Source organism: Tetrao urogallus (assembly GCF_951394365.1).
Source record: "Tetrao urogallus genome assembly, chromosome: 1".
NCBI classification, from domain to species: Eukaryota; Metazoa; Chordata; class Aves; order Galliformes; family Phasianidae; genus Tetrao; species Tetrao urogallus.
Window position 1 is genome coordinate 83,658,809 of NC_136813.1, and position 12,545 is coordinate 83,671,353.

The 12,545-nt window shown below is 43.3% G+C and overlaps 1 protein-coding gene across 5 annotated transcripts in view; it reads right to left on the reverse strand.

Moving 5' to 3' along the window:
- CASK (calcium/calmodulin dependent serine protein kinase) overlaps positions 1-12,184 on the reverse strand; it is a gene marked incomplete at both ends in the record, with an annotated part of 194,195 nt that extends 182,011 nt beyond the window's left edge. For all 5 annotated transcript variants that reach the window (XM_079549783.1, XM_079549780.1, XM_079549782.1 and 2 more), the window contains one exon: positions 12,126-12,184. In XM_079549783.1, the coding sequence (XP_079405909.1) occupies positions 12,126-12,184 (59 nt within the window). The remainder of the gene's footprint in view (positions 1-12,125) is intronic.
- Positions 12,185-12,545: the final 361 nt, after the last annotated feature.

Genomic DNA, 12,545 nt, shown 5'->3' on the forward strand with positions numbered 1-12,545 from the left:
GAAGACAAGGCAGGGAAGAGCACAAGATATTTCTCATTAGAGAAACCCCTTCCAATTTTCTAAAGGAAAAAAATAATCTTTTCCAACAATGGTCACTCATGAAAACCGGCTTAAGTTTCTTACTTTACGAGTACTGATCAAAATGTAGGAGTGAAGAGCAATCAAGATGAATTTCCTCAAGAAACTAGAGATGGCAGCAAAGTCTCAAGCTACCAACTGAGGGGAAGAGAAGTTAAATGAAAAAGAAAACTTCTGAATAATTCTTACAGCCTTGTTCAAATATTTTAGGTTACTTCTTTTTTTTCCAGTTGACAAAAAATTGGAAAATCCATTAGAAAGTACAATTATAAGCTACAGTTAGGATTTCCTTCCCTCTCCTTAAATGCAACATCTTAGAGCAGTTTTTAGCAAGTAACAGAAAAAGCATTTTTAAATAGCTTCGACAAAAATATTCACACTTAAGTCTACGATGCATCAATAATCCCAGAAGTCACCACCCATCTCTGAATGCTCCAGCCATGTAATGTATCCGAACCACAGTGCAGGGAGGTATAATTGCGTTTTTCCTTGGCTTTGCAACAGTAACAACTGCTGACAGACTGGCAGGTCAGCATCAGGAAGAGAGTTCTCAACTCAAAGCTTTCTGCAAGATCTGAAGCTTTCGAAAAACACATAAGCAATATAGGAAATTAAGATCTATTCTTAAAAAAAAAAAAAAAACAAACAAAAACAAACAAACAAAAAAAAACAAAAAAAAAAAAAAAAACCACACAACCAGGAAAAGAATCACAGAAGTTTCCTGATCTCATCTCTCTGCTGAACTCCATGCATCCGAGTTTGCTATTTAATTCTAAGACATAAGGAGCCAAGCATATTAAAAAAACATATCAAAAATGGTTAGAAAATTCACTTGGAAATTGGGAGGTACACATTCAAGTCAAAGAATCACAGAATCCAAGGGGTTGGACCCTCCTGCTCCACCCTCCTGCTCAAGCAGGTTCCCTACTGTAGGTTACACAGGAAGGAGTCCAGACAGGTTTCGAATATCCCCAAAGAAGGAGCCTCCACAGGGCAGCCTGTTCCAGTGCTCTGCCATCCGCACAGTAAACAGCTTCTTGCTCACGTTCACGTGGAACTTCCTGCATTCCAGTCTGTGCCCATTGCCCTTTGCTCCATCACTGAGCACCACTGAAGAGAGCCTGGCCCCAACCGCTTGCCTCCCACCCTTCAGGTATTTATAAGCATTGATAAGATTCCCTCTCAGTCTCCTCCAAGCAGAACAGTCCCAGATCTCTCAGCCTTTCCTCATAAGGTTCCTCTTTGCCCAACCCTCCAGCCTGGCCTGCAGCTTTCTAACATCAGCAAGCTTGCTGAGGGTGCACTCTATCCCTTCATTCAAGTAACAGATGAAGACACTGAATAGGACCAGACCCAGTACCGATCCCTGGGGAACACTGCTAGCTATGGGCCTCCAACCAGACTGCACCACTGAAAAATCCTTCCCTCCAACACAGTGCCTGAAGAAGCATTCGCCAGGCTTGAAGATGTGGGAGACAAAGACATTATCAGCACTCCCAGATGACTTACTATGGAATAATTTTAAATTCACCAGATCACTGAGAAAGGAAAAGGAACATCCATCACAATCACGCTCACTAGGCAAAAAAGGGAAGAAATCTGATTCCCAGTTCCTACTCTAAGAGAACTGTATTTTGAACATAACACATGGAAGCCAACTTTACAGCCAACAATCTACTTCAAAACATTCCTAATGGGCAGAGCAACAGATAATTAAGATCTCTGAAAACTTCAAGCAAGTAAGAAATCAAGAAACTGAAAAAGAAAATATATCTGCAAGAGTTCAGAAAGTACTCTGTCTCAATGGCAGCTAGGAAGTATTGAATACTTTCCAATCAGAAGTGCCTGCAACTGATAAAAAACCTGACACACTTGAGATCTAAGATTAGAGAAAAAGCTCCTGACATTTTTAAGCACCCTGTTTACTTTATGCTTTTAAAGACAGTTGAACCTTAAGAGCTGAAGAGCCCTGAAATCCTGCCAAAAGATAACCATTCCTTCCAAGAAGGAAAAAGCAAAACAATCTAATAGCTGTAACTGAGCAGAACAACTCTGTCTGACCTTCAGTTTTCAAAGCCCCCTTTGTTGCTTTCATTTCTATAAGCACCAAAGCTTTGGAATGAGGATGCTTGCAGGAACAAAGTAAAGTTTGGGGTACAAAGAAGGGAAAACAATGTTTTCTGTAAGCAGAAGTTGGTACTTTTCAATCTAAATTTGATCTAGATGTTGTAACACAGAATTCCCTCCCTTGCAGGCAAGTATTTTAATCAGACCAAGTTTTTGTTCAATACAATATATTTTAAGTTTAGCTTTATAGCAAAACCAAATCTGAAAAAAGGTAGGTCAAGAAAACTTAGTTTTAAATTCCTTGATTTTTTCTACCCATGTTATGAGTTCTTTCAAACATAAGCATATCAGAACCAGAAACAACAGGTTTGTTTGTTTGTTTGTTTTTCTAAATAAAATTAAAAGGAATTGCAAACACTGGGCACACTTAGGGTTCAGAGTGCAAGTTATGTCTCTAACTGCTAATACTTCAGTCCTAAAGGACCCAACAAAACACAACACTTGAAGAGCATCTATAAAACTACCCATATCATAAGCTAATATGCATCAAGGAGTTAATTCAAGTATTCAAAAAACAAAAATATGAGATGTACACTGAAGTATTTAATGATGTGGCCTAACTTAGTATTCACTGATGTCAAGGGTGGGGGGAAGGAAGAAATGCTGCACACCTGTTCCTACATCTTCTACCTTGAGCTACTGCACTGTGGGTCAGTTTGAGCAAGTAAAGCCGACAGAAAAATAACTCACCCAACAAATGACCTAACTTCATAGTACATCTGGCTTATACAGATCAGACGGGTGCTAAAGCTGGCACAGAGGAAGAGGGGATCATGCAGCAGGGAATGGAAGCACATGAAGAGAGCAAGACTCCCAGCAACAGGAAATTTAATCCAACTCGCATCAGAGAAATCGCACTCATATACTCCTACAGTGCCTCACCCAAGGGCCCAAAGATGTTTGCTGTAAACCCATCCAAACTCTTCCTATCTGGTTCTGTCGGATTCAAGTTTATCCCTGGCAAACCTCCATTCCAAGAAAAGTTACTAGGTCAGATCAGTACCAATTCAGGAAAGATTCTATCTCTAAAAGATAGCACTCCCTACATTTGTCTTCTTCCTAAGCTATCCTCACTCCCACCTTCTGTATCATCTTTCCCTTATCTATGCTGTGGGGGAGAGAGATAATGGTTCTTCACATACACACTTGTAAGGATCACTAAAACAAGTCAGTGCTTTTCTGCTGTTCAGAACTATTTCCCTCCATTCAGAATAAGGAACAACATTTGAGGCCAAAACAAACAAAAAATCATCCCAAGATAAGAAGCCAGCTAACAGTTCAATTTGCAGCTGCAACTGCAGAATTATCTTAGAGGAGGATGAAAATGATAGAATAACCTACATTCTTTTTAGCTAGAACATCCAAATGTGATGACAGAATGTTATCAACTGGGGACCACCTTTGTAAAAGCATTTTTTCCCCTCCTCATTACAACAGCTTAAATACTGATAGAGCCCATACTAAATCCTGAAGGCGCAAAATAAAAATGGATGCTTTACATACCCATGTAAGAAGATACATGACTAAAGGCAGATTTCACATACAAAGGTACTCAGTGAATATCTTAAAAGCCACTGCACTTGAGAAGCCTCAGCCTCACAACACAAACAGTTTTTTTCTTTACCTCTAGAGCTCTTTGGGTCAAAAATATCCAAATGTGAACTACCTTCCAAACCCTGGCAACAGTGAGTTTAAGCAAAGTTCCAAATTAACCACATGAAGAACCATTAACCATGAATTAACAATGAAGAACCACATGTTCCCTAGGAAGACACACTTTAAAACAACAAGAGTTACTCAATCTCAGCTACATTAGAACTGATACTGATGAGACAAGCAGTTTTTCAGCTTAGCTCTAAGCACTTCCTAAAATACTGAACTGAAACACAGAACACCTATTAAGCCAGAATAGGTACTCATATACCTGGTATTTCACTTCTGAACATTCTGTTCAGAGGCAAACTCTTCAGAGTTGTATTAATTCAAATAGTCTTAGAAATTTTCTCAATGTTAAAAGTGAGGAGCAATTGCCTACAGGCACACTATTCAAAGAACAGAGGGATGGCTGTCAAAAAGGAAACTGGATTACCTTCAGTTAACATGCCATCAAAAAGCCAAAGAAACAGGTGCAGGAGCCATGTGAAAAACTAACCTAATGCTATTTAGAAGACTATGATTTCTTCAGAACTTAAGGCACATACAGTGACTGTTCTGAGTGCGTAAGAATCATGCATCAAATGCCTTCACATGGCAAAATTTCAACTACTAGTTTCTGAAAAGACTGAGTCAAAATACAAAACTGACAAAGCATTGACGACAAAAATACTGACAGGTCCTCTGCCTGGAAAAAAAGTACAGTCCTACTTGTACCTGGAACACTGCAGTAAAAGACAGGAGGTGTGTAGTAAATCACTAGCTACACCTTCCTACCCTATTCCAGCACAAAGATGTGAAAGTAAAACAAGGCATATCTTAACCAAGTGGGGGTGGGGGTCACCTCTGTCATGTGAAACTACATTAGGAAGTAGTCCTTGATTCTCTCAGTCCTGCATTGATCCTGCAATGGTTTTCTAGCTGCTTCTCTGAAAGGATACATCTGCTTCTTGTATAAATTGAAGGAAAAAAAAAGTTAAACCCTCATTATAATTCAAACATCTTCATTGTCAAGCTCCAACAATTATTTCAAACCTCATTTGGCCATGTTTATAATAAAAACTGAAGTTGTGGATAAAAATGGGGCTTGCACTATCATGACAAACCTGCTGTGCCTTCCTGTTTTTGACAGGGGAGACAGAATGGGACACCACTGGGCATCTCCCAGGAAGCAACGCTTTGCTACAAATACAGCGGAAGTTTATTAAAACAAGTCAGTGATCCTACACTCTGAAACACATTTCAGTTTACAGCGACTTTGAAAGGAAGGCTTTCCTGTCCTGTGCTTAGGGTGTCCTTACCTAGGTATTTTTTTATATACTTACCTGATAAAGACAAAGAAAAACAAAGTGTTTCTTGGGGTTCTGTAGGTGGCTATATTATCTGACTTGTACAGTATCTTAAAAGATCAGGCCAACTTCTGAAATTACTAGGGCCGTGAACTTTATCCATGCATACACCATACGTAGTGTATCTACATCTTCACACTGTTTATTAAAAAACAGATTCACTCTCAGGAGAATTCCTAAGATTTACTTTTAAAATTAACTATATAATTTGGAACGAAATACCTAGTTTTAACACTAACCCCTTTCAATTCTGAAGTCACCATTCCTTAGATGACATATTTAATATGACTACAGCCTTCTGAAAAGTGATCTTTGAAAACACCACAATATAATAAGCAGTTAATACATAATAAGCAGTTAATACTGCTCAATTACCATTCATTGTCATGACATCTACATAAGAGACTATAAAAAGGCCAGTGTATCAAACAGAGGACTAAGTACATAAGTGGCTGTTGACATAAAATACAGATTTTTCCTCTCCTAGTATTTCTCTATCACTCATTAAAACAAACCATTGCATTTTAACTGAAAAGACAGTCGGGGATTGCTAGGATTCTAAAAGCTAGGCCCCATTCTAGAAGGCAACAGAGCTATGCTAATAAAAAGACTAAGCAATTAACTGAGCAGATCTCCAAATCAAGACAGTTTCTTGTCCCATGACTTCTCCAAGACAGCTTCTACAGAATTTTGGGAGCCAGTAAGTCATATGTCAAGTAACTCACCGCCTAAAATTACTCAGGACTACTCTGCACGCTGTTGCTCCTCTGCTCCTACATTCAAAGCTTCCACCTCTTGGGTGTTAAAGCACAAAAACATATCTGCAAAGCCCCTGCACAATCTCAGTATACTTTCCTTTACGAAATTCCCCTCCTAAAAACGACTCTACTTCCCAGTTATCACAGCTTGTCTACACCATAAGGATGCATGTGAGGAAAGAAGCTGCTTATCAAAACAACACCAGAAAATGGACGAGAGTACCAATTCAAATGCTTAACTCTGCAACCACATATTTTAATTCCACCCTGTGTTCAGCTACAGTTGGATAGACTTTCATAAGCAGAACCAGGTCAGTATTACAGTTAAAATCTGTAGCACAATACCTTAGGTAAGTAGATAGTTCAGCAACTGTGTATGGTAGTTTTCTAGAGCAACACACATTATAACCTCGCACTTAAACCACACATTCATTTTAACCTGTTTAACACTTTAACACAGAAAACAGCTGGACATATATTAGAACACCAGTATTTCAAACAGAATCACAGAATGGCCAGGGTTGGAAGGGACCTCAAGGATCATGAATCTCCAACCCCCCTGCCACATGCAGGGCCACCAACCTCCCCATTCAATACTAGACCAGGCTGCCCAGGGCCCCATCCAATCTGGCCTTGAACACCTGCAGGGACGGGGCATCCACCACTTCCTTGGGCAGCCTGTGCCAGCACCTCACCACTCTCATAGTAAAGAACTTCCCCCTGACATCCAACCTAAATCTCCCCTCCCTCAACTTAAAACCATTTCCCCTTGTCCTGCTGTTATCTACCCTTTCAAAGAGTTGATTCCTTCTCCTTTTTTGTTTGTAGGCTCCCTATAGGTACTGGAAGGCTGCAATGAGGTCACCCTGCAGCCTTCTCTTCTCCAGGCTGAACAAGCCCAGCTCCCCCAGTCTGTTTTCGTAGGGGAGGTGCTCCAGCCCCCTGATCACCTTCATAGCTCTCTTCTGGACCCTCTCCAACAGCTTTCTGTCCTTCTTGTACTGGGGGCTCCACACTTGGATGCACTATTCCAGACAGGGCCTCACAAGACCAGAGCAGAGAGGGAAAATCACCTCCCTGTCCCTGCTGGCCACCCCTCTTCTGATGGAGCCCAGGATACCATTTACTTTCTGAGCTGCAAGGGCACACTGCTGGCTCATGTTAAGCTTTTCATCCATGAGGACACCCAGGTCTTTCTCTGCAGGACTGCTCTCAAGGACCAGTCTGTACAGATGCCTGGGATTCCTCTGGCCCAAGTGCAAAACCTTGTGCTTTGCTGTGTTGAACCTCATCAGGTTCACCGGGGCCCACCTTTCAAGCCTGTTGAGGTCCCTCTGAATGGCATCCCTTCCTTCTATCGTGTCAACTGTACCACTCAGCTTGGTGCTGCCAAACTTGCTGAGGGTGCACTCAATTCCAGCGTCGATGTCATTGATAAAGATGTTAAAGAGCACCAGTCACAAGACAGACCCCTGAGGGACACTGGTCATTACTGGCCTCCACCAGGACATAGAGCCATTGATGACCACTCTCTATCTGCAGCCTTTTAACAAATTTCTTATCCATTGAGTAGTCCACCCATCAAATCCATATCCCTCCAATTTGGAGATAAGGATGTGGTGGGGGACCACGTCAAAGGCCTTGCTCAAGTCCAGGCAAATGACATCAGTCGTCCTTTCCCTTGTCCACCAATGCCGCCACTCCATCAAACAGCACTAAGGAATTAAAAAGCTAAATCGGACAGCATTCCATAACTCTGAAAAGTTCCCTTCCTTCTCCCTCTTTCTGAACAGTGAGAACACACTGCAATTGTTTCATGCTTTTCTTTGCTTTGTCAAAATTATGCTCAGCAGTTACATCCTTTGGTTTTACACAAGATGCAAAACCTCAACAGTGCACTAGAGAAAAAGCACATTTGAGACAAAAGTATTATTCTCACTGCCATGCAGAGAAAACAGAGGCAATGCTGATGTACTGTATCACTGAAGCAATAAGAATCATTCGAGAGAGTTTTGCTGTCACCATACTTCCATTTCTTGGACACGGAGTCCATGAGATCTCTCCTCACTTTCTTAATCATCCTGACTGGGATATAAGTTTAAAGCATGTCCATTTCAAGATAACAGCTCAAGATAAACCACAATCACTCTCCTCCCATCCCCTCAGAATGGGAAACAGGCCCCCATAATTTAATGCAAAAAAAAAACAAACACCAAAAAAACAAAAAAAACCAACCCTGTATTAAAATCCCACCACTTGCCTCAAGACATCGTCATCCCACCCTCCCTTCCCTCACATCATCCATGTTCCAGCACTGCCAGTATGGAGAAGAGAGGAACTCCTTCAGACCGTAGACACTCAAAACTCCTCCTCCTCACCAGAGAGAAGAGCCCAAGCAGAGAAGCCCAGCACAGAAGAGGGAGGGATGAAAAACTGAAATCCTCAGCATGTAATGCAGAGAACAACTAACTTGAACCTAGACATACTGCAGAGAACATCCTGAAACTACCGCAGCACTAGCATCAACTATTACATTATTTTTGGGTACTAAAAATGCCAGCAACTGTACCACTACTACACACAATAACTGTACAAATTTACAGCCCACTTGTGCTAGATAAAAAACTAATTCACGTGACTATCAAGATGAAGACTTAAGGATTTCAGTTGTGACCAATGCACACATACATAAACAGAAACTCTTATCAACATTATCACATTGTATTTCTAACTTCAAAATTTGGAGATACATATAAACGTAGGAAACTATACTGAAGCAACACACAATCCTATTATTAGGCAGATCAGACAGTTTTTACAGCACCCCTCTAAAGCTAACATTAACCAACGTGAGTCTTAATAGGTGCAGTAAGCAAAACCCATCAATGTGAGATAAAGTCCTCTCAGAAGCAGGTATCTGTCATAAAAGTCATGTTTTGGACTTCTAAGTTCAATATCAACTTTGTCTGTTCTAGCTTAAAGACAGACATTGTCTTCAGTATAATGAAGACTTCTGTTACATTTACACAGAGCTTCAGTTATAAGAACAATTCTCACCCAAGGTGCTTCAGCCCTACACCAACACAGAGTTTTGAGAACCACTCAATGTTCTCTGAATGCAAATTTCAATGAAAAAGAAGTACACCTGTCACCACTATCTGCAGCCTGTTAATCAAATGCATGCTCTGATCAACACAATGGAAGCCTTAAATATTTTAGCTTATGTACTTCTCATCAACGCAGGGAAAATCCCTTCAAAGCTAACTGGAAACAAGTTTGAATAAAAAATAAACAAGGCAGGCTTGTGTCTTTTACTCCCAGATATACTACTGTGTTTTTGAAGGCCAAGCTAGAAGCCCCCAGTGAATTCTTGCACTGAAGCATGCTTGTGCCAGCCAACTCTGAATATAAGACAGCAACCCAGAACATCACACATTTGGTAAAGTAAAACCACATGACTAACATTAGCGTCACAGATGCCACTTTAAAAAGTTTAACAAGACATTGGATTTATTACTCAATTTTTATCTCTCCACAGCATTCAGCAAAGAAATTGGAATACTGGAAGGGTATGCAAATGTAAATTGCCCTCAATTTTTTTCTAAAGGAAACACGGATTAGAAATTCTCTCAATCCCTCCTGGCTTTTCTTTTATCCTCTATCTATTCAGAATGAAAAATGTATGCTTGCAGAACTCAAACACATTAAATGCCACATAATAAACAATTCATCACTCTGTCATTCCAATCAATTCTTTCATATACTATTACAGCTACTGTTCCACACTCCAGCAAAAAGCTATTATCACTGTGTTTATACAAAATAAGTCTTATCAGTTTATCATATTTAAAATTGTTTAAAGTTTATTCAAAAGTTCAGAGTAAGCTTCAACAAATAGGAACACATACTACCAGTAAGGAAACTCCCACAGAGGACTTACTTCTCAAGTAGACTGTATGGGAACTTTGAGATTTCTCTTACAAAGTCAGACAAAATATTCAGTTATTTTACAGTTCAAAAATCTCTTTCCCACACCTTTTCTGGAAATACCTTTTACTACTTTAAACGACAGTGGTAACTACCCATTTAGGAAAGATAAATCATATACTTTAATATTTCATGAACCTAAAACACAAATCAGGGCCGGATGTGCTATTTGCTAGAACCAGATTACTCAATCAATCAATAATAAATCACAGGAAGGTGCAGGCGTTTAGTTGATGTTTCACTGAAAGACGTTTAGCCAGATGCATACGTAGCAATTCAAAGCAGATTTACAGAGTCTTTCTCCAGGTTGCCTGAAGATGAGCGAGGTGCTATCAAAAATCTGAAAGCTAAATAAAGATGCTGCATCCCCGATTCCTCAGAATTCACCTGTGTAGCACTGCAAAGAAACAGGAATGCTACTTATACAACTGTACAGTTTATTGTTTAGAGGAGGGACACAACATCCGCATACAAACCCTTTCCCACCACCACTGCTATCTTCAGTGATCCACCCTGTTCTGTTACAGTGCTCTTAGCAGCACCATGCTCCTACAACCCAACGCTTTGTCTGTTAGATCAAGTTACATCACAACACATCCAGAATAATTAAATCTCAGGTACCAGCTAAGGAAGCTTCACAATTCACAGGTTTTGAACCTTGGATCCCTTCAAAATTCTCATATCACAACACCAAAAGTCATCGGAGCTGCACCAACATCTGGATGGCTGTGAATGAGCCATCCTCTAAAGGCACACGCAGTCCTGCCAAGCAGAAGCACTTCACCTTCTTTCTAAAGGTACCCAGCTCTGAGGAAGCAGTGTGTGAACTGCAGCGGTTAGCATAAAACCACTTATGAAAGGAGCATGCCAAAAATCATCTTCAAAACACGTTTCATCACAGTTTTGTTTCTCAGCTACATAAGCTCCTCATGAACAACCGACAAGAGCTTTCAGCTTATGACAGCAAGCAAGGCCCTCTAAGCTTCCTATTTTTAAAAGTTGTTTGTGGCTGGGGAAAGGTGGTAATACCATGTGAAATGACAGAGCAGAGTACTGAAACTTCAGCTGACAACAAAGTAACCTGCTAAGTCCAAGACAAGCATTTTAGTATAATCCTCAGGAAAGATTAATTCCAGAATATTTTTAGCCTGAGCTCTGAAAGCGGGCAGCAGCAGATAGAGACTGAAAAGCACACTGGTGGGGGGCGGGAGGGAGAATACATGCGGATAAACTCTTTGTTTATAATCAAAACACAGGGAACGCCGCTCTTGTAGAATTCATCCTCAGGAAGAAAGAGCTGCAGGCACCCAGAGCAGTGCCACGCTAAGGCTCCCACAGCAATCTCAGCTGCTCAGTCAGACACACACAGACAATTGGGAAGCAGCAACACTGCTACATCTTTCACGCAAGCCAAGCACAACCATAGGAGGCGTGTGGAACACAACGAATAAACAAAAAAGGATTTTGAAACCGGGCAGTCACGAAAATACAAAGCGGGGAGCTCAGCTCCCGCTCAGCGCCATCTGATTTGGGGGATGCTCTGCGTTTTCTTGGTGTGGTAACGCACAGAGCTGTCATCTCCGTGCAGCCTACAGGAGCGTGGCCCAAAACAGGCAGACGGGGAATGCCGGCGACCTCCGAGGTTTGACACGAGCACGCAGTAACAGTTGCATAAGGACACCGGAGAAGCCAAGTTCTCCCCCAGCCTCACGCACCGCCGGAGAGCGGAGGAAAGGCAGAGATCCGCGCGAGCACGGGGTGCCAGGGGCACCGCCAGTAACACGCCGCTCATTGTGCGCCAAGGCTCGGGAAGAGCCAACACCTGGTACGGCCACCCGAGCGATAGGTGGATCCACGGCGATCCTTCCCCAGTAGGCAACCAACGATGGGTGTGCCGGGGATGGGGAGGAGAACAGGAGGGCTGGGCAGCGCCAGGCTGCGCGGCGGCCGGGCGGGGATCATGGTGGCTGAGGAAGCACCGGAGCTGCTCCCCCCTCCCCCCTCTCAACCCCCTATCCCCAAGCTCAGGGCGGCGGGCAGCGCGCCGGGACCGCCCGCACCGCGACTCAGGTGGGTGCCGAGCACAGCATCCCCGCGTTGGGGTTGGGGGGCTCTGCTCTCCCCCCCTTCCCTTCTCCTTTCCCTCCCCCCTCCCCCTCCCCGCGGGACTCACTTGCCGATCACCTCGCACAGCTCGTACACGTCCTCGAACAGCACGTCGTCGTCGGCCATGGTCCGCCCGTCAGGCGGCGGCCCCGGTTGCGGGGGGAGGAGGAGGAGGAGGAGGAGAAGGAAGCGGGGGGGCCGCGGGCACGCTCCCCACCGCGCGGCGCGCTCCCCCGCCGCTCAGCGCCAACAGCCGCAACCGACGGCCGCAACCGACGGCCGCTACCACCGCCGGGGCTCTCCGCTTCTCGGGCCGCCGCGCGTGTCACGCACCCCGCGACCCCACCTTCCTCCCCCCACCCCCCCCTCCCTCCCCCGGTTACTCCCCGGCGGCAGCGGCGGGCTGGCGGGCGGCTCCGGCTCAGCGGGGCGGCGCGAGCTCCATGGAGGGGATAGGCGGCGGCGGCGGGCGGCAGCGCCGGCTCGA